We start from the raw sequence: 23,891 nt of genomic DNA, 5'->3' as shown, positions 1-23,891 counted from the left end.
CGTTTTGAAAATCTCAACTGAGTGTTTGTTATTAATATCAAAGTAAGACTGGAGATGGCATGTGACAAATACCTCAGCTTCCCCTTTGTGTAGGTCCCCATTTTATTAACAATATATAACTATTCCAGGCTAGAATAAAAGATAATATGACTCATGAGCCACAACCTGAACAAAAAGACTATTTTTTATGAACAAAAATGAAGTGAAAAGTAGGACAATGATTTGCTTTTCATTGTTACTGATCTCATCAAAATTAAAGAAAAAGTTAAATTGAGCTTAACTTAGAGAAATGCCATCATAAAGAGACACTGCGTGTAACTGGACAACATAAGCCAAAGTAAATAATGATGATAATATATTCCCAGCATTCTATTCTCTCCAGGTTGACTATTTTAAATTTTCACAACGTTTAATACCAAAATCTATGAAGTGTTTTCTATGGACTTATTTACCCTACTTGGGCGGTATCTGAACAAAATACATTATCAGGAGAGAATGTATTTTTCTCCAAATGTCAAATTTTATTACAGTCAACAGATAAAAATATAAAAAGGTCACATCCCTAGAGTCAAATAAATACCACAAGGATTTTAAAATTACTTCATTCTGACACCAAATTCCACAGACAGTAGAGACAGCCACATTTTTATTAGGAACGTTAAAAATTCAGTGTTACTCACAAGAATAGTTCCATAACTGAAAAGGAATTCTTCTGTTACAACTTGAGGTCGAAATACCTGTGTGATGAGAGTTTCCACAGATTAAATCCTGAAAGCCACGTGTAAGAAAACAAAATAAAAATGTTTTGTCTGAGTTGCTGTCTCTAAGACTCAGTTTAACCAAAAAGGGAGTCACTTTTACATTATTTTTTTTTGCTAATAAGATAGTACCTGAGAAGTTAAAAGGTGAAGCACGATAGGCATCAGGGGTAGACACAGCTTCAGTTGCTTCGCTTGGACTGTTGATGGGTGTTTGCGGCCAGAAACATTAGCCAAGGCATTAAGAATGTCACCTGCAAAGCACATCCCAGAGCACACACAAAGGTTACAGACCGCAAATACTTCAGGACCACCAGTCACTGCTTGAACACTCATGGGGCTGCTGCGATAATTACTTTCCAAATAAAAGAAGTGGGAAGGAGCTGTGTTGTTTTATTCACAAATATTGAGATTATAACAGAAAGCTGTGGCCTCTGGGGACAGAATGGATATAAGTTTGATCTTTCATCTAGCAATTTTAAACAGAGTTTATAGTTGTGGTTTTCGACATAATGATTATTCTTTGTTTTTTTGGTCTTTTCCAAATTTTAACCACAAGCACTTTTCACTTCCGTAAACAGAAAAGAAGACACAAAAAGATGGAAGACCATTCCATGCTCTTGGATCGGAAGAATAAACATCGTTAAAATATCTATACTGCCCAGAGCAATCTATACTTTTAATGCCATTCCAATCAAAATTCCACAGGTATTTTTCAAAGAGCTGGAGCAAATAATCCTACAATTTGTATGGAATCAGAAGAGACCCCGAATTGCTAAGGAAATGTTGAAAAACAAAAATAAAACTGGCGGCATCACGTTACCTGATTTCAAGCTTTACTACAAAGCTGTGATCACCAAGACAGCACGGTACTGGCATAAAAACAGACACATAGACCAGTGGAACAGAGTAGAGAGCCCAGATATGGACCCTCAACTCTATGGTCAAATAATCTTCGACAAAACAGGAAAAAATATCCAGTGGAAAAAAGACAGTCTCTTCAATAAATGGTGCTGGGAAAACTGGACAGCTATATGTAGAAGAATGAAACTCGACCATTCTCTTACACCGTACACAAAGATAAACTCGAAATGGATAAAAGACCTCAACGTGAGACAGGAATCCATCAGAATCCTCGAGGAGAACATAGGCAGTAACCTCTTTGATATCAGCCACAGCAACTTCTTTCAAGATATGTCTCCAAAGGCGAAGGAAACAAAAGCGAAAATGAACTTTTGGGACTTCATCAAGATCAAAAGCTTCTGCACAGCAAAAGAAACAGTCAACAAAACAAAGAGGCAACCCACGGAATGGGAGAAGATATTTGCAAATGACAGTACAGACAAAAGGTTGATATCCAGGATCTATAAAGAACTCCTCAAACTCAACACACACAAAACAGACAACCATATTAAAAAATGGGCAGAAGATATGAACAGACACTTCTCCAATGAAGACATACAAATGGCTACCAGACACATGAAAAAATGTTCATCATCACTAGCCATCAGGGAGATTCAAATCAAAACCACATTGAGATACCACCTTACACCAGTTAGAATGGCCAAAATTAGCAAGACAGGAAACAACGTGTGTTGGAGAGGATGTGGAGAAAGGGGAACCCTCTTACACTGTTGGTGGGAATGCAAGTTGGTGCAGCCACTTTGGAGAACAGTGTGGAGATTCCTCAGGAATTAAAAAGAGAGCTTCCCTATGACCCTGCAATTGCACTACTGGGTATTTACCCCAAAGATACAGATGTAGTGAAAAGAAGGGCCATCTGTACCCCAATGTTTATAGCAGCAATGGCCACGGTCGCCAAACTGTGGAAAGAACCAAGATGCCATCCAACGGATGAATGGATAAGGAAGATGTGGTCCATATACACTATGGAGTATTATGTCTCAATCAGAAAGGACAAATACCCAACTTTTGTAGCAACATGGACAGGACTGGAAGAGATTATGCTGAGTGAAATAAGTCAAACAGAGAGAGTCAAGTATCATATGGTTTCACTTATTTGTGGAGCATAACAAATTACATGGAGGACATGGGGAAATGGAGAGGAGAAGGGAGTTGAGGGAAATTGGAAGGGGAGGTGAAACATGAGAGACTACGGACTCTGAAAAACAACCTGAGGGTTTTGAAGGGGCGGGGGGTGGGAGGTTGGGGGAACCAGGTGGTGGGTATTAGGGAGGGCACATATTGCATGGAGCACTGGGTGTGGTGAAAAAACAATGAATACTGTTACACTGAAAATAAATAAAAAATTTAATTTAAAAAAAAATTAAAAATGAATCTTGGAACACTGAACTAAATAAATAAATAAATAAATAATAAATAAAATGAAATAAATTAAAAAATTAAAAATTAAAAATGGGGGCTCCTGGATGGCTCAGTCGTTGAAGCACCCAACTCTCAATCTCAGCTCAGGTCTTGATCTCAGAGTCATGAGTTCCAGACCCATGTTGGGTTCCATGCCCAGCCTACTTAAAAAATATGTAAGTGAACAGAATACAGACTGCAATTTTTAAATAATAGAATAAGATGGAAGAAAAAGGATCAATTCCTAAAACTTCCCATTGTATGATACATCCAATCATAAATAAAACTTGTATTATGGACATCTGAATCTTAGCATCACATCCTAAAACAGGATGAGTCTGGCACTAAGAAACTCAACTACCAATTGACCAGACTGTAGTCTTCAGGTTGAAATCTTATAAAAGGTTACAATCCCCCCCCCCCCAAAAAATTTGAAATGTTCTATTTTCAGTCATTAACAGGCAAAAAAAAAAAAAAAAAAAAAAAAAAAAAAAAACCTCTCAAAGTATAAGTAAGGACCAAAAGGATACCATCAATCAGCCATGAAGATATTTTCATTATTCTGATTAAATACTCAACACTTCTGAGTCTAAGTATATTTTACCATAAGAGACTGGATCAAATTTCACATTTTAAACATTTCTGGTTTATAGCTACATCTGCTGGAAAAGCATGGAATGGGATTTAAATAAAATGTATGCATTCCTTAGATTATTTTAGTTTCTCCAAATAACAATGAATAAGAGATTAACTGGAATAGACATCTTTTGCAAATCCTCATGTGATATGTTTATTTAAATTTCTTCAAACTCGAGAAGTTTCTAAACTTTGAACTTCAAAATTAAAATTCTTTAATATCTATACATTAATACCTATGATTTTAAAATTCTTTTGACAGTAAATAAATATGTGGCTGTAACCTGAAGGAAAAATTTTTTTCTTCAGAATTAGGCAGAGAGAAATCTCAAGAAAGCCTAAGTTCAATTTTAAGCTCTTAAGGTGCTTTCCTTGCGTTGATTTTTCCAAAATTGCCCGTTCACCACAGAGAACACCTCAGTGCGACCTTTAGCCTGCTCATTGCCTCAGTCATGTCACTGATCCAAAATAACTATAAAACAGATAAAGCAAATCTTGAATTGAAATCTTGAAACAACAAAACAACACAACCAAGAAAAGGTGTCACTGCACTCGCCTATGATAAGCGAGAGGCAAGACTAAAAAAGAGGCACAACCAAAAAGCCCATGCGCAGAAAGGCAATCAGCATGGGGCCTGCGGAAGAGCCCCCAATTTACCCAGGATCCGTGGCAGTTCCTGCACGATGTGATGGATGAGAAGGTCCAGGCATCTGGACAGGTATTCATTGCTGCTTTGCTGCTCCTTGCCTGGAGTGGTCTTTCTGCTGTCTCTCTCGATGTACATCACCAGTCTACATACAGGAAAGTGCAAAAGATTACCTCTCATGATAGAACAGTTGATAGCATCTGTCTGAAAATGCCGCCAAGGCAAGTGTTTCCAGGGGGCACAGTCCCAATCATGCTGACATTTGGATTTGTAGCAATTTGTCAGGCACAGTCTATTTTTGCCTTAGAAAAATCTAAATGTTTATGCAGTAAGAAAATAAGGCAACTTAGAATGTATCTGCCAACATATTACAAAATAATGCCCTGATTTCATTTAGCCTTGGCCCGGGAAAAGAAACCGCATTTTTCAGATGACAGATGAAAGGCAGAAAAAGGCATCTGGGCAGAAGAGCGCTCTTGGAGTTTCAAAGATTCAAAGTGGAACCACAAGTCGTCTGCACTTCTGTTGGTCATCAGTACTAAACTTGCTTGGAACCTCAGGCAAGTCCCATGAATTCCGGCTCCTTCACTAATTGTGTACATAAATCCAAAGAAAGAGTTTCATTTCAACATTGGATGATACGGATAGCAGACACTATATCAAAACATCTGCATTTCACATGTCCCTCTTCCCCTAGCTTTATGATCTCTGTCCTTTAACAAACATAGGACTTCTTCAACCCACTGGCATTTAGTACATCAATCTCTGACCAAGTGTGCCCAGCCCTGACCCAAGGAACATACTGGGCCATTACTCCAGATACTGAGGATAAGGTTGAAAACTTTAAGGCTCATGTTTCATCCCCTTTGCTGAACCCACCAGGCACATTCCCAAATGCCCACTCCTCTTGTTTCTTGAATGGGCAGTGAGTTCACTGATTTTGTTGCATGAAAGCCCCTTTATATTCCTCATGCCATCATCCCTCATCATTCCTTTTCTCAGTTCCCTTGTTCTCACTCATATCACCCAATTTTTACTTCCCAGAGAGAACTTCCAAACAACTCCTATTGTCAACTGGGAAGAGGGGGGTTTGTACATAACACATATAGATATAAAGAATACTGAAATCGTAATGCTTAGCATTCATGTAGCTCTCTTCGTAGATCTGGTCAGGCTTTTTGCCATTTTTGCTCACTATTACTTGGAGCTCTACGTGAACACATGCAGGCAACACCAAATCAAAAGTCTGTTTCCATCAGCCAGTTGGTATCCTCTGCTCAAGTCACTGATGACAATGCTGGCCACACTCTAACAAGCACATGGCATTCATCAAAATCAGGGAAAACACTCATGAATCACCAGCAGTATATCACTACTACTTAAAGAATTCACAGGACAAAACTTCCTGATGACAAGTAAACCACAGAAATGAGACACTGAGACTTCATGATAAATGGACTTTAAGAGCTTCAGGAGATGTGATACAGTGCATGGGGACAGCCTGCTCAGCCAGCCAGCCTGGAGCTTCCAGAACACATGCCACCACACACTGTTGTTATGGCCGGAAGCTTCTGAGACAAGAGCAGCAACTTTAAGAATCTCTTGATTAGTTGGCACTGTTCCCTCAGCCCAACCCAAGGAGAGGGACCTGAAAATACCAAGGAGGGGGGGGAACTAATCTTCCTTTTCTGCTCCCCAAAATGGGTTGCCTGACATCTCCCTGCCCAGCCTTAACCATCTGCCCAACAGCTTTTCTGAAGTGAAAGAATACATTGTCTCCTCCAAGATGAGTATTTCAAACACGCCCTCTAACCATAATCTGCTCTTGATCCTACTTGCACGCTCTTCCACCGTGACCAAGCCTCAATTTCGGGAAACTTCTCCTAATTGAATCCATGATGTTTTCTCCCAATCCACCAAGACTTCTCTCTTCTTCACTTACTTCCTGCTTCGATTATATCCCATTATCTATCATTTCGATACCCTCTTGTCCCCTCTTTTCTTTGGGCCCATCTAGCCAAACATACTCTGGATGAGTCCAAAGATCGGCTTTCTGGATGCCTGCAGAGAAAGCTGTTGAAGCTCAACTCCACCATAAATGCGTGACACCACTACCAAATGGCCCAGAGCAGTAGGAGCAATCTGAATATCTCATTGGTCAATGTACGTCCAGTCTATTTTCAAACTGTTCTTCTCTTCAAACCCCTAAGGGTCCACCCTCTCATGAGACTCTCACTGAGTTATTGTGCCTATTGTACAGAGCAAATAGAAAGCATCATGAAGGAACTGTCCTTCCTAAGTCTCAACATGCACACCTCCTGTGAATCACATCCTAGCCACCTTTCCTCCCATCACAACAGAGGACCTATCTCTCCTTTGCTCTGTGCTTTAGCTCTCATTCTCTCCTACCTTCTCAGAACCTTAAAACTGCCAATTACTCATTTTCCCTTTTATATATTTACTTTCAGCCACTTAACAATATAATTTTCATAATTCTTCTAACAACTTCCTCATTACTTCTCTCAGTCCCTTCTCGTCAAACCTCTTAAAACAGAAATCTATCCTAGCACCTCCACAGTTCCTCCTACATGTTCCTCAACGCCCCCCAGTCTCACTCATGGTCATCACTCACTTGAAGGTCACTGACATCAAATCAAGTGCGCACGTGTCAGCAGTGTTCAACACTGTTGTCACCCCTCTGACTCCTCTAAATATACCATAACACCATACCTTCCTACTGTTCTTCTCCAGTTTCTTTAGTTGGTCCTTCTCTGTGTCTTTTGTTGATTCATGCTTCTAAATGCTCAAGTTTATCAAGACTCAGTTCTAGATCTACTGCTCTTTTCCTACTACCATTTGACCCAGGCGATCTCATCTCCATCAATGATTTGAATTCCACGATATACACCTGTGTATATTCCAATTCCAGAGCTGCAGCCCAAACCTGGTCTCTATATTACACTGCTGATTTGACTTCTGCTTTTGTTTGTCTCAAAAGCATTTCAAAATCTACATATCCCAGGTAAACATGATTATCATCCCAACAAACCTGTGGTCTTTCAGAATATAATGTACCAATGTAAGACATCACTCTCTACCCTATTAATACAAACCAGAAGCTAAGAGTCATCCTTATCACCTCCTTTTCTCTTACTTCCCACAGCACATCAATCATTAAATGTTTCCCAAACCCTTACACTTTTCCACTCCCAATCAAGTGCAAGCTTCCATATTACCTTCTTCCACACAACTACAATAGCCTCCTAGCTGGTGTATGTCCTTCTACTCTGTCATTTTAACCCTTACACACCCTACATTTATGTGGATCTTGTCCACCAGGTTCCTCCTGTTCTTAAAATCTTTCAGTGGAATCCCACTATCCTTAACATGGGAGTACTTTTTTTTTTTTTTAAGATTTTATTTATTTATTTGACAGAGATCACAAGTAGGCAGAGAGGCAGGCTCCCTGCTGAGCAGACAGCCCAATGCAGGGCTCGATCCCAGGACCCCAGGATCATGACCTGAGCCAAAGGTAGAGGCTTTAACCCACTGAGCCACCCAGGCGCCCCAACATGGGAGTTCTTAAAAGTCCCTATCATGACCTGCAAGGCCTATAGGGTCTGGCCCTCAAATGCATCTCCAGCTTTGATTTGTTTTCTTTTCCTCTGGTTACACTGTTCTTCCAGACCCTCTCACCTTCCCCAGCTACAAGGTATTGCCTCTCTGCCTGTATGGCTCTTCTCTTCTCTCCTGGCCAGTGAGACTTTACAATTTTCATACATTTTATAATGTATTTTTTATACCTTTTATAATGTATTTTTGATTATCTGATAGTTTGCATCCCAGGAAATTTAAAAATACCATAGGGCAAGAACCATATCTGATTTTGCTCACCACATCTTTCTACTTCTGAGTACAGTTCCTGACATGAAATAAGTGCCTGATAAATATTAGCTGACTAGACACATATTGCTGTTGAAACTGCCCTAAGACTACCTAGTTCTCTGAAGCAATTCCTTGGTCCTTACTTTTCCCAAGGTCTTTTTCTTAATTCTACAGTTTGATGTGTTTGGCTTTTATACTGCGGGGTTATATAAGGAAGGGAGGGAGGAAGGGAGGGAGGGAAAAAGGGAGGAAGGGAAAGGCAAGGGAGGGGAGGGGAGAGAGGAAGAAGGAAGGAAGGAATAAAATTTCTAAGAAAAGCTTTTTCTAAGGAAGAGATACCATAAGTAAAATCAAAAAACAAATGGAGGAAAAATATTTCCTCCATTTGGTTCATCAAGTGATGAATAGATAAAGATGATGTGGTATACAAATACAATGGAGTATTATGCAGCATGTCAAAGGAAATCCTGCCATTTGAGACAACATGGATGGATTTTAAGGGCACTGTGCTAAGTCAAGCAAGCCAAGAAGTCAGATACTACATGGTAGCATTTTTGTGTGGAATCTAAAAAAAAAAAAGAAAGAAAGAAAAGAAAAGAAAAGAAAAGAAAAGTCAAACTCATAGAAACTGAGAGTAAAAAAGTAGTTGCCAGATGCTGAGGGTGGGGAGAATAAGGAGAGGTAGGTAAGATGGTATCAACTTTCTGCGATAGGAGCAATAAGGTCAGAGGATCTAATGTAAAACATAGTGACCTCTTAATTTCGGCCATTCTAACTGGTGTAAGGTGGTATCTCAATGTGGTTTTGATTTGAATCTCCCTGATGGCTAATGATGATGAACATTTTTTCATGTGTCTGTTAGCCATTTGTATGTCTTCTTTAGGGAAGTGTTTGTTCATGTCTTCTGCCCATTTTTTGACATGATTATCTGTTTTCTGGGTGTTGAGTTTGAGGAGTTCTTTACAGATCTTGGATATCAGCCCTTTGTCTGTAGTGTCATTTGTGAATATCTTTTCCCATTCTGTGGGTTGCCTCTTTGTTTTGTTGACTGTTTCCTTTGCTGCGCAGAAGCTTTCAATCTTGATGACGTCCCAAAAGTTCATTTTTGCTTTTGTTTCCTTTGCCTTTGGAGATGTATCTTGAAAAAAGTTGCTGTAGCCGATGTTGAAGAGGTTACTGCTTATGTTCTCCTCTAGGATTTTGATAGATTCCTGCCTCATGTTGAGGTCTTTTAACCATTTCGAGTTTATCTTTGTGTGTGGTGTAAGAGAATGGTCAAGTTTCATTCTTCCATATATAGCTGTCCAATTTTCCCAGAACCATTTATTGAAGAGACTGTCTTTTTTCCACTGTATACGTATTTCTGCTTTGTTGAAGATTATTTGACCATAGAGATGTGGGTCCATATCTGGGCTCTCTAAACAAGTGTTGGAGAGGATGTGGGGAAACAGGAACGCTCGTACACTGTTGGTGGGAATGCAAGCTGGTGCAGCCACTTTGGAAACAGTGTGGGGATTCCTTAAGGAATTAAAAGTAGAGCTACCCTATGACCCTGCAATTGCACTACTGGGTATTTACCCCAAAGATACAGATGTAGTGAAAAGAAGGGCCATCTGTAGCCCAGTGTTCACAGCAGCAATGGCCACAGTCGCCAAACTCTGGAAAGAGCCAAGATGCCCTTCAACAGACAAATGGATAAAGAAAATATGATCCATATGTACAATGGAGTATTATGCTTCCATCAGGAAGATTAATACCCAACTTTTGTATCAACATGGATAGGACTGGAGGAGATTATGCTGAGTGAAGTCAAGCAGAGAGAGTCAAGTATCATATGGTTTCACTTGTTTGTGGAGCATAAGGAATAACATGGAGAACATTGGGAGAAGGAGAGGAGAAGGGAGCTGGGTGAAATCAGAGGGGGAGACAAAGCATGAGAGACTGAGGACTCTGAGAAACAAACTGAGGGTTTTGGAGGGGAGGGAGGTGTGGGGTTGGGTGAGCCTGGTGGTGCATATTAAGAAGGGCCCGTATCACTTGGAGCACTGGGTGTGGTGCATAAACAATGACTCTTGGAACACTAAAAAAATAAAATAAAGTTAAAAAAAAAAAACATGGGGGGCGCCTGGGTGGCTCAGTGGATTAAAGCCTCTGCCTTCGGCTCGGGTCATGATCCCAGGGTCCTGGGATGGAGCCCCGCATCGGGCTCTCTGCTCAGCGGGGAGCCTGCTTCCCTTCCTCTCTCTCTGCCTGCCTCTCTGCCTACTTGTGATCTCTGTCTGTCAAATAAATAAATAAAATCTTTAAAAAAAAAAAAAAACATGGTGACTATAGTGGAGAACACTTTACTGTATAACTGAAATTTACTAAGAAAGTAGAACTTAAATGATCTCAAAAGAAAAAAAAAAGATAAATCTGTAAGTGGTGAAAGTATTAATTAGCTAGATGGGGGAGTCCTTTCATAATGTATCAAATCACCACAATCTACACTTTAAACATCTTACAATTTTATATGTCAATTATGCCTCAATAAAGCTGAATCTTTTTTAAAAAGACAAACTGGGGGAAAATATTTTCAATTCGTACCACAAAAGACGATATGTATACACACACACATATACACACTTATGTATATGTGTGTATATATGGGAGGCATACATATATATGCCTCCCAGATATCAGTTAGAATAAAAATAAGAAGCCAAGAGAAAATATGAAGGATAGGAAAAGGCAATATACAGAGAAGATAATATAAATGGCCCAAGCAAGAAGATGCTCCACTTTGCTCATAATAAGAGAAATGTATGTTGGCCCTTGAATAATGTGGGGGTTGAGGGTGCTGAGCTCCCCACACAGTTGAAAGTCTACATATAACTTTTGACCCCCTCACCTGAAAAAACCTAACTACCAATACAGGAACCACAATAGAGCACTTTTTACTATAACGCAATTTCCTAGAGATGAACAGCGGCTCAAGCACAGACAACTAGTGTCACATGATGTTTTAAGCAGATACTCCCAACACTTGAGCTCACTGCAACTGTACCAGGAAGTAGCTATAAAATTCTTATAGTAATACAGTATGTGCCACAGTGAGTTTTATGTAGCTATGATTTAATACTGCATCTTTACATTTGTTTATATCTCTCTCAACTACAAATGGCACCCCGTATAGTCTGTACGCTTGAGCTGTGATCAATTTTAACATTTTTTAAGATTTATCTACTTATTTTAGAGAGAGTGAGAGAATGCACATGAGTCGGGGGTCAGGGGAAGGGTGAAGTCGATTCCCCGCTGAGCATGCATCCCTATGCAGGGCTCAATCCCAGGACCTCAAGATCACAACCTGAGCCAAAACCAAGAGTCAGACACTTAACTGACTGAGCCATCCAGGTGCCCCAAATTTTAACTTTTTAGAATAGATTTATATGTATTTTATGATAGTAAATGATAAGATAGACTAGTATCTATATATATTTTGTGCATTCATGACATACCCAACTTTTTCTTAATTTTTTTCAATATTTCTAGGCTATATGCTTCATCTGTAAGCTTTTTTCAAATTGTCACAAATCTCAAAAAAATTTTCCAAAGTATTTATTGAAAAAAAAAATCTGTGTAAAAGTGGACCCATACAGTTCAAACCCATATTGGTCAAGGGTCAACAGTATATTAAAATAACTGTATAGCCTTCAAATGGCCAAATGCAGAAAGTTTGATAGCAAAGACTGCCATCAAGACTCTGGATGATACCAACACCCTAGTACTGCTGGTGGAAGTATAACTTGGCACAAATCCCAGAGACAGCAGATTGGCAGTTATCTTCAAAACTAAAAAAAAATCTAGCAAATCTACCTCTAGGAAGAAATTATTCTGTATATAATTGTATACCTGCAACACATTCATATTTTTCTGCTTATAACGGTAAGATATTAAGGAGGAATGTGCACAGCAAAAGAGGGATGGTTAAATAAAGTATGGTCCATCATTACACTGTAATTATTAAAAAAAAAAAAAAGGAAACTCTGTTAAGTAAAACAGGAAAAGTTCAAAACAGTATTTGTGTGTAAACAAATAGGATCTATACCCACATTTCCTTGGATAAAAAATTCTCTGGAAGGGATACACAAGCCAAAAGCAACTAATAACAATGCTTAATATTGCATGATGGTGCTCTGGGGCTTTGGAACACAAGGTGGAATATATTTCACACTTCTGAATTTTCTTTGATTTTTGAACAATGAATACAAATTATCTACTCAAAACATGGAATAATATCATTGTCCTACAGAGTCCATTTTTTTAAGTCACAGGAATAAAAGGCACAGCATAGGAAATATAGCCACTGGTACTGTAAAAGCATTGTATGGGGACAGATGGGAGCTACACTTGCAGTGGACACAGGACAATGTACAGAGTTATGGAATCACTCTGTTGTACATCTCAAAGTAATGTAACATCGTGTGTCAGCTGTTCTCAAAAAAAAAAGAGAGAAAAGAAAAGATATTGTTTAGGTGATATAATGCTCAATAACACATGAGACTCTACCAAATGACAAGTGCTGAGTGCAGGCAAAAAGACTATCCCTCTCTGTAAGATCTATAGAGTTATGCTTTCTCACAATGCCAAGTGTCAGGATGACTTTCAAAAAATGATAAGCCTGGGATCGAGCCCCGCATTGGGATCTCTGCTGAGCGAGGAGCCTGCTTCCCCCCACTCTCTCTCTGCCTGCCTCTCTGCCTACTTGTGATCTCTGTCTGTCAAATAAATAAATAAAATCTTTTAAAAATAAAAAATTTTTTTAAAAAAAGTGGTAAGCCGATGACAGTACCACAGCACTGCCTCCAAAAGTTTATTATGGTCCGTGGCCCATTAGTATGTCTCGATTTTTTTTTCTCCTTTCGTTCAGCAGGGTCACCTCATCTAACAATACTAAGATGGAGCGGCCAACCAAACCTGTACGTAATTCCCTGCAGCACTCTGTAAAACTGTGATCCTGAACACATTTTGTTAACTCTTAAAAGCTTCAGTTTTCTAATTATAAATGAGATAATAATGCCCACATTTTAGGATACTGCTGTGACAATTCAATGAGCCAATAGCCTGGGGTAGGACACACAGTCAATTCTCAAAAAATGGTAGCTAGTACTGATAATTATTATTATTTTTTTAAAGATTTTATTTATTTATTTGACAGACAGAAATCACAAGTAGGCAGAGAGGCAGGCAAAGAGAGAGAGGGGTAGGCAGGCTCCCTGCTGAGCAGAAAACCCAATGTGGGGCTCAATCCCAGGACCCTGAGATCATGACCTGAGCTGAAGGCAGAGGCTTTAACCCACTGAGCCACCCAGGCGCCCCAATTATTGTTATTATTAATATTAATAATTACTATTACCTCTACCACCAAACTCAAGAAACTGCTTTCTTGAAAGATCCCAGAGGGCAAACTACTCCTCGTCCTACTCTCTTACTCACAAACCATCATGGTTGAAAATCTTGCCTCTGGCTTCCCCTGCATTTAGAGCCCTGCCTCAAGTGATTACAGTAAGAGGGAGTCTGCTGTCTTTCAGGAGATGGTGTGGAAATACAGGTCATTAAAACTTTACTACTCCTTATGATGTAAGAAAAATGTAAACATTTCCTGTAAGGAAATAAAATAGCTATCAGGTCAGTTTTGTTTTAAAAGAACATGCAGGATGTACAACCATTTATTAACCCAATCTTCTAGTAAGAGGTATTATGGCTGCTGTCAGCTTTCTTTCTTACAGACCATTCCACTGTGAAGGCCGCTGCATCTGTCTCCTGGGTTACAGGGGCAAAAGAGGCTGAGGTACATACATAGAAAGAGAACCACGAAAGTTCCACATTACGGCGCTGCCCCACTGCTTCCCAAAGTGGCTGTCCCAAGGTAGTCCCAACAGCCAGGTAGGAGTTGGCTCTGAGTTGTAAGCTCATCTATATGTACTGGTGTCAGATTTCATCTTGACCCATCCGTATCTTGTGGTCTTCATTTGAATTTTCTTCATTATTAACATGGTAAGCATATTTTTGTATTCTTCCCCTTCTTTTCCCTTCTTTCTCTTTCTTCTCCTTCTTTTGGTCTTTCCCACTGAATTCCTCAATTCATTGGAAACTGATTTATCATATGGATTGGGAAGAAATCGAAATCCATAATTCTTCCAGGTAGATAACCACTTGCCTGGTACTACTAACAAAAAAGGTACTTCTAAAACTAAGTGTGAAAGAGGAAGGGTAAAATAACAAATGCAGGGCAAAGTCTGATAAAAAAAAAAAAAAGCAGATTATCCCTAGATTACCTCCTCTACCCAATGAGTCAGGTGACTGCCACTGAACTTGCATCCAAGAAGACATTGAAATTGGGAGGTTTATTCTGGGAGAAAATGAAACAAAAAGTTTCTAGACTGGGAGAAAGTAGACCAAATCAAAGAGACCACTACCAAAGTACAAATAGAGACTAAGTGAATTCCCACTGGGGCTTCCAGCCCCCTTCTCCAGAAGACTCCGAGGATTCTGGCAGCCAGGGCCCAGCCTTCCAGCTGATAACTAGGATGCTCTTCATGCTCTTTAGCAAAACTAGCCCAAGGCAAACATATTAGAGATATTAATGAAGTTCAGATTAAATGTCTGTACAGATGGTCTTAGTGTGAAACTCAAAAGTCAAGAAAATTCACTCATGCACTGAGAACTTTTTTTTTTTTTAAGATTTTATTTATTAGTCAGAGAGAGAGAGAGAGAGAGAGAGCACGAGCGTGAGCACAGGCAGAGGCAGAGGGTGAAGCAGGCTCCCTGCCAAGCAAGGAGCCCGAAGTGGGACTCGATCCCAGGCTGCTGGGATCATGACCTGAGCCGAAGGCAGCCGCCCAACCAACTGAGCCACCCAGGAGTCCCTGCACTGAGAACTTCTAAAACAGGCTGTCATTCCTTCAATTCTTAATCATGATCAGACCAAACATTACTACTTATCTGCAGCCATGGTTTTGCTTGAATTCTATTTGTTGACATTCACCCATGCTTTTTTCCATTGCTGGATAGTATTCCAGTGTATGGATATACCACAACGTAGTCATTATTGATGGATGTTGGAGCTGTTTCAATTTATGAATAGTGCTAAGAATATCTTACGTTTGGCACATGTAAACATGTGCTATGTTGGGTAAACACCTGCAAGTGAAATTGCTGGATCACAAAGCATTCTTAGATTCAGTTTAGTAGACACTGCAGATGATCAGTTTTCCAAAATGATTATTAAGACAATTTACATTCCAACAGGCAGATATAGAGAATTCCAGTTGCTCTACATTTTTGCCAAAATTTACGTTAACAGGTTTTTTAATTATAGCCATTCTGGTCGGTATCCTTTGGTACATCATCACATTCAAACTGAATTTTCCTGATGATTAATAAGGCTATGCATCTTTTTGTGTGTTAAATGGCCTCTTGGAGATAACTTTTATAAACTGCCTGTTCAAGTCTTGTGTTCATTTTCCTGTTGGGTTATCCCCTTTCAGTTCTTTAGATACTGTAATTAAGAGCCCACTGTTGATTATGTGTGTGTCAAATACCTTCTTGTACCCTATGTCTTATTTTGTAATTCTCTTAATGATGTCTTTTGATGAATGGAAGTTCCCAATTTTAAGGTAATCCAATCTATCAATATTTTCCTTCTTGAAGTGCTTTAGTGTCCTGTTTAAAAAATGTTGGTCAACTCCAGGATCACGAAGATATTTTTATTTGCTACCTACTGGAAGCTTTATTGTTTAAATAACATTTTTATATTTAAACATGCAATCTACCAGAATTGATATTTTATACAGTATAACTTAATACAGTCTCTCTATACAGATATCTAAAGTAATCCGCACTATTGTAAAAACCACCTTTTCCACTGTCATCTTTCATCTCTTCTGCTCTTCTCCATGTTTTTTTTTTTTTTTAAGTTTTTTTTTTTTTTTTTGACAGACAGAGATCACAAGTAGACAGAGAGGCAGGCAGAGAGACAGGAGGAAGCAGGCTCCCCGGGGAGCAGAGAGCCCAATGCGGGGCTCGATCCCAGGACCCTAGGATCATGACCTGAGTCGAAGGCAGAGGCTTTAACCCCTCTGAGCCACCCAGGCGCCCCCTTCTCCATGTTTTCTATACTGAATTTCTCTCGATCCTGACCCCACCTTACTTCAGTAGATTAATTCTCTATTCAGCTGTGTCTAACCCACTGAACTACTTTCAGTTACTGCATTTTTCAGTTCTGGAATCTCCATTTTTGTTTGCTTTTATAGCTCTAGCTCTCTATTGAAATGTCCCATCTGATTATGAATATACTGAACTAGTTATTTTAAGGTCAACATCTGATACGTCCATCGTCTGTATCCTTTGTGGATACTGTTACCTTGTTTGTTTGTTTGTTCATTTGTTTTTGTCATATCATCTTATGTCCTCATAGGCCTAATTACTTTCTATTGAGGGTTAGATTCTATACATGAAAACTGGAAAAATATTTTGAAGCCTAGGATTAGACTTCTCCAGACAGGATTTACATTTGCTTCTGGAAGGCAGCTGGGGTATCAATAAGCCTGGATCACTGGAATCCACTCAGAAATTGAGATGTTTCAGAAGAGGGCTTCTTTCCTTGTTCCAGGAAATCCCTTATATAAGTAACAGGCAGTTCCAGAAACAGAAAACAGAGAATATGGAAATGTTTATCTATTGAAAATCAGGGGATCCAAAAGAAATCCTGCCAAAATTCACAGAGTATTAAAAAAAGCAAGACACTTGTCTATAAGGAACTGATTTTTCCTTGGTATTTAAATTATCTGTTACAAAATGTAATAATGTGCTACCTAACTACCATAGCCTGAAATATATCTTTTTTTAAGGCGAAAACTACTCAAATAGTTTCCAAACACTAGCACAGACTTTTAACACATAAGAAAATATCCATTACTCTGCTGGGAGAAATAAAAGACTGATGGGATCCATAACAATATCAAACTAACTCTAGAATGACGCTTCATTTCTTTGTGCTCTCCCCAGTGCCCTCCCATTATAGGATGTGTTTACACAGGCTATAGTAGGGTAGATTGGCTTTACTGACAGAGGAACATTAGCTCCTAAAAGGATTCACATTCTATGAACAAAATAAAATGTGGGAACATTTGAGTGTAGTGTCCATAAACACTTTACAATTGCTCTACAACAAAACTGTAAATGATATTTTTTAGCTTTCTACAAAGAGATCAATTAAAAAGACCAACAATCTGCACTGTAATCCAAGTAAACCACAAAAAAAAAATAAGATCCACTCCTCTTCCTCTCCCCCATTACCTGTAATAGAATTATTTCTGCCTAGGACACATCTGCTTTCCAATCTACTGCCTGGTCCCCCATTTCCTTCCATTTATTCCTGTGAGTCATTCCCACCAATCTGACCACAGTTTTCTTACTACCATCTCCCAAGGAATCTTTATGCTCATTCCACACACATCCACCTTTGTAGGTCCCTGATTCGCCTCCTGCTGTACTATCGTGAGTCTGCAGCCAAACCTGCCATATCCTAAACTTGTTTATATCTCCAGTACTTACATCAGTGCAGTGCCTTTAGTAAAATGAACTCAATGAGTACAAGGATAATGATATTCATTTATTAGCTCAATATTTACAGTGTCTACTATGAGTTAAGCATTTTTCTAGATGATGGGGATAAGGCTCATGGAATGTACATTCAAGTGGGAAAAAGACAGATAATTAACAAATACCTACAAAATAGTTTACACAGTGGTAAATCCTAAAAGTTAAAGAAGAGTAAGACAATTAGTCACTTGTCAGAGAAGGCATCTCTGGCAGGATGACATTTAAGCAGAGAGCAGATGGAGTGAAGAAGCGAGCAATGTGGAGGCCAGGGCAAAATGTTCCAGGCAGCTGGGAAGGCACACGCAACATCCCAAAGCAAGCGTGTGCTCGGTGTGTTCTTGTGTGGCTGGAGCACACTGACGGAAAAGAGCAGAGAGATAGGCTCCAGATCTTGTAAGACATTATAGGCCATGGTAAGAACCTTGAATTTCACTCTCAGTGAGAGGGAATGGCATGATCTGACTTGTGGGTTACAAACAGCACTCTGGATAACACGAGGAGGACAGATTATACAAACCTAAGAATACCAGTGAAGAGCCAGTGTCATAGCTCGAGTGAGAAATTGTTGTGAGATTCTAGGTATTTTTTTAAGGTACAAATAATTAAACTTGTTATTGATTAGAGATGCGAGATGTGAAAGAGGGAAGCCAAGAATAACTATGTAACTAAACAGCTGGAAAAAACGGAGCTGCCATTTATTGAGAGGGGTACAGACCAATAGAATAGCAAGTCTGGGGTAGAAAATCCAGTATTAGACAAGTAACTGTGGATATCATGTTGGCAGCTGGCATGTGAGTCTGGGTTCAGAGGTTAAGGTCTAGGCTGATGACACTAATCTGACAATGATCTGACAATGATCCACATGCAGATGGTAGGTAAGGCCATTAAACTGAAAGAGATCTCCTGGGAAGGGCATGTCCAAGGGCTGAGCCATGGGGCTACTACCGAGATGGGATCATCAGGAAGGACCAGCAAAGGAAACTGAGCAAGAACTGACTAGTGAAGGATGAAGAAAACCATAAAAAGTATTCTGGATGCCAGGCGACCCTGAAAGTACTTCAGAAGTACAGGAAAAGACAGTGGACTTCCAGTTTCTGGTAAAGGCAAGTTAGTTATTCAGACAAAACTCCCCACTATAAAAAAAAAAACACAAAAAAGAAACATGCTGAATACATATCCTTTTAATAATCATATAAAATTATGTAAAGCACAAATAAGCATGGGAAAAATGCCTAAGTAATTGTCTACTATTATATAGGAAGAGCGTGGTTCATATAGGACTTTCAGGGACAACATCATACTTGGGTGCCGAAAGTGTTGTCTCTGAAACAATTCAAATGGAAGAGATGATGATACTCCCTGGAATACCGTGTCAGGTGTTTCAGAAGAAACTCAAGGAGCTGATGTCAACCAAGCTGTGGTAACACCTCAATAAAACGGCTGAAGAAGATGCCTGTGGAGTGTTGAAATGAATCCGTCTTTTGAAATGCAAGGATGGAAAAAATTTCTAAACCAGTATATTCTTTTATGTACTTTTAAGTATGTACATATAACCACCATAATGGGTTTAAAATTTAGAGTTACAGGTAGATATGTATATTTCATCAAATTCCTAAAAAAAAACATATATATATATACATATATATATGTATATATATATATATATTCACCATGGTTCCAACAAGCCTTTTTGAACCTATCACTGAAAAGTGATAACTCCAAGATGTTTTCATCAGATTATTCTAGCTTTTGTACAGAAAAGATGTTTTCATCAGATTATTCTAGCTTTTGTACGGAAAATAAATCATGGGGGGGCGGGATGCAAGATTAGAAACAGAGAGACGAGCTAGCAGGCTAGTGTCATAGCCAAGGAGAGATACTGTTGGCTTCGACTAAGAGTAGGAGAGGTCTGGATGGAAAGTAGATAAATGGGGAGGTAAGCATCTTTTAGAGGAAGAGTCAATATGATTTGCTGGTGAAATGGACTAAGTGATGAGAACAACAACAAAAACATGAGTTACTCAGAGGTTTGGGATCAAATAACTAGATAAAGAATACTACCTAGCATGTTAAATGTTATTGAGATGGTGGAGTCTGAGAGCGGAGATGGAGATAGAAAGCAGATCTGGTTGGTACAGGTTAACCTGGAGATTCCTCTTAGGCATGCCACTGAAACTGAACACATGGCGATCATATAAGCCTAGAGTGGTAAGAGGTCATTTCAGCGCCTACCAGCAGATAAAAGGTTTTGAAGCCATTGGATTAGATGAAATCACCTCAGAATGATAGGGAAACAAGGAGGACCTGGGATGAAACAGAAGAGGGATAACCAGCTAAGAGAGCCTGAGGTGGAAAGAAAGCAAGGACTGTCCATCAAGTTCCAGCTGTGAGCTCTGTAACTACAAAGGTAGATTCTGGGTCCAGTTGGCAAGTTGAACCCAAGCATTTTACCTCCCATTTTTGCATCTTCCCACAGGAAATCTACCTCAGCCCTACAACCAGGAAACTGTACCATTCACAGCCAGAACCTTAAAAGAATTTCCTAAAGATGATGGTGCAGATGTAAGTGAACCGAGGGAGGGCCCAAGTGCCCAGGATGGAAAACCTGGCTGAGAAGTGGGGAGAACCCCAGCAGCATACGAAGCTCTAAATGGCAGGGAAACAAGACAGGTTTATAGATGTGGGGCCTGATAAGGGGAGGGAAGTTTCTCAACCCTATGAACTCTTTTTTTTTTTTTTTAAGATTTTATTTGTTTGAGAGAGAACAAGCTCACGCAAGTGGGGGGAGGGGCAGAGGGAGAAGCAGACTCCCCACTGAGCAGGGAGTCCAATGCGGGACTTGATCCCAGGACCCTGGGATCATGACCCAAGCCCAAGGCAGACGTTTAACCAACTGAACCACCCAGGTGCTCCCCCGACAAACAACTCTTTTTTTTTTTTAATTTTTTATTTATTTTCAGCGTAACAGTATTCATTGTTTTTTCACCACACCCAGTGCTCCATGCAATCTGTGCCCTCCCTAATACACACCACCTGGTTCCCCCAACCTCCCACCCCCCCCTCCCCTTCAAAACCCTCAGGTTGTTTTTCAGAGTCCATAGTCTCTCATGGTTCACCTCCCCTTTCAATTTCCCTGAACAACTCTTAAAGGAACTGCATACCAGCAAGCTTGGCACAAAGCCCATGCTAACTAAAAGGAGGAGCACAGAGGGATTACAGGAAGGAAACCGATTATCTTTTTTTTTCCATCAAGGTAAGTATACTCTTTCATCCCCATCACCTACTTCCTACATTTCCCCCACCCCCCTCTCCTCTAATAACCATCAGTTTGTTCTCTATAGCTAGGAGTCTGTTTCTTGGTTTGTCTCTTTTTAAAATTTGCTCCTTTGTTTTGCTTCTTAAATTCCATATGAGTGAGATCATATGGTATTTGTCTTTCTCTGGCTGACTTACTTGGCTCAGCATTATACTTTCTAGCTCCAACAACACAATTGCAAATGGCAGGATTTCATTCTTTTTATGGCTGAATAATATTCCATTATATAATATACACCACATCTTCTTTATCTGTCTTATACTGATGGACACTTGGGTTACTTCCATAGCTGGGCTACTGTAAATAATGCAATAAACATGGTATCCATTTGAACTAGTGTTTCTGTATTTGGGGGGGTAAACACCCAGTAGTGTGATTACTAGATCATAGGGTAGTTCTATTTTTAATTTTTTGAGGAACCTCCATACCATTTCCCACAATGGCTGCATCAGTTTGCATTCCCACCAATAGTGCATGAGTGTTCCTTTTTCTGCACATCCTCGCCAACACCTGTTGTTTCTTGTGTTTTAGATTTTAGCTGTTCTGACAGGAATGAGGTGACAGCTCACTGTAGTTTGTTGTTGTTGTTGTTCATTGTAGTTTTGATTTGCTTTTCCCTGATGATCAGTGATGGTGAGCATCTTTTCATTTGTCTGTTGGTCATTTGGATGTCTTCTTTGGAAAAATGTCCGTTCTTGTCTTCTGCCCATTTTTAATCAGACTATTTGGTTTTTTTTTGTATTGAGTTGTATCAGTCCCTTATGTATTTTGGATACTGTTTATCAGATATGTCCTATGAACAATTCTTAAAGGAACCACAAACCAGCAAACCTGGCACAAAGGCCACGCTAACTAAAAGAGGGAGCACAAGAGAACGCAGGAAGGAAATTTTTTAAAGCAAAGGGATGACTCGATTAAAAAAAAAAAGTGGCATGTTAAGGAATATTAATCTAGTAGTGGCAGGAAGGATCAGAAAGGGAGTAAGTCACACAGGCAATTAGCAATTACTTGTGAACAGGTGGAGGAGAAACAAAGGAGCTCAAGAACAGAACAGACTGCCTGGAAATGGTGTAACTAGGAGACAAGATTTTCGTATTATTGAGAGAATGGCACTGCATACTGTGGGAAGGCAATTAGATAGGTTTTAAGAATGGAAAAGCCACACGCCTTGCTTTAATTTAATCCATGCCCTTCCTGAAGATGCCTTCACCTCTGCCTGCCATTCGAACCCCCCAGCCCCAGGACATCTCCACTCCCTTCAAGTTCTACTGAGCTCACTGTGCCCATGGATGGCACTGCTCCATTGTCTGTGTCTACCGCAGATCTTCCCACACTACTGCAGTACCGTGCAACCTGAGGATAGCCATCCCACTTGGATTCATCCTAGACAACTTCACAATCGGTTCCTTACTGTGGCCATATACTATTTCTAGAGAACCGAAACACCACATTTTTCTTTGCTGCACTACACACTAAGCCCATTTTTATCTATCTACTGCACATTCTTTAACTCATAACTGGTTTTTTCCCCCATACAGCAAAAATCTGTACTTTAAATAGGAGATGCATTTTTCTTCTCTTCCATCGCCTTGTCAGAATCCTCAGCAAATTAATCATCCAATTTAAAATTTCTGTTTGTAATTAAAGCTACTGTCTCTTAACTTAGGGAAGTCAGGTGATAAGTGGAGTTTTGGCCCCAATTCAAATTGCATTCACTGAGCATATCTACAAACCTAGTCAGTGATTATTTCTTCAGTTCCTAAATTTATAACTGGAACAGGCATACTTAGCAACTAGCAGAATCCATCCACTGGCTATCTGATCTGTGCAGTGAGGCCTATTATGATCAGAAGGGATAAATGGCAGTGTCTGGCATGTCCCCTAACAAGATAGTAAACCATACCAGTGGAAAACCAAATCACACCAAATTACGCCAATAGCAAAAAATTGAAAAAATGCCCCCATTTAAACTGTCTAACTTAGCCAGTGCAGAATCTTAGAAATGACTATGCTAGATCTTGAATGACTGTAAGTGATCCAAAATAGGAACAGGCTGTGACTCCAGCTGCAGCTGGTTTAAGATTCAGGATCCCTCCTGAAGCAAATCAACACCGCCCTGGAATTGTAGTCGCTATTGACCTGAGGAAGGCTTTTTACTGTTACCAGATTAGAAGAACCACCAGCATGTGTTTGCTTTTACTCATCAGAGTAAACAGTCAATGTTCACTGCCTTGCCTTTGAGTCATGCCATGATCCTGCTCTCAGCCATAAAACAGTTGCAAAGATCTAGATCATCTTGATGTCTATCCAACATCACACTTGCACGCTACTTTGTTGGCATTAAGCTGATTGGACTTGAGGAACAGTTAGCAGCGGCTACTTCAGTTGGTTAGGAAGACAGGAGAGACAGATAAACCCCATAAAAATCCATGGGCCTAATAGTCCTCAGTGAACTTTCTGGGGCTCACTGGTCTAGAGTATGTTGGGGCATCCCTCCGGGTCCAAAACAAATTATTGCATCTTCTACCAACTACGATCCAAAAAGTGGGCTCTTGCGAACTTAGGAAGCAATATGTACCACCTTTGAATGTGTTCTCCTTAACTCATTTTCTGAGGAACCCATTTAAAAACTTGCTAGTTTCGAACAGAGGTGCTGTGAATGAAGGCTCTGCTGCTGTTC

General features: G+C 39.7%; 1 protein-coding gene across 1 annotated transcript in view; it reads right to left on the bottom strand.

Annotated features, from left to right (window-relative positions):
* ULK4 (unc-51 like kinase 4) overlaps positions 1-23,891 on the bottom strand; it is a 610,308-nt gene that overhangs the window by 400,489 nt on the left and 185,928 nt on the right. Inside the window, exons 23-25 of the mRNA XM_080819657.1 lie at positions 4,377-4,510; positions 891-1,012; positions 681-737 (exon numbers count right to left, since the gene is read on the bottom strand). Of these exons, the coding sequence (XP_080675783.1) occupies positions 681-737; positions 891-1,012; positions 4,377-4,510 (313 nt within the window). The remainder of the gene's footprint in view (positions 1-680; positions 738-890; positions 1,013-4,376; positions 4,511-23,891) is intronic.

Source organism: Martes martes (genome assembly GCF_963455335.1).
Source record: "Martes martes genome assembly, chromosome: 1".
NCBI classification, from domain to species: Eukaryota; Metazoa; Chordata; class Mammalia; order Carnivora; family Mustelidae; genus Martes; species Martes martes.
The sequence above is the reverse complement of the archived record's forward strand: the minus strand, read 5'-3'. Positions and strand labels throughout refer to the sequence as shown.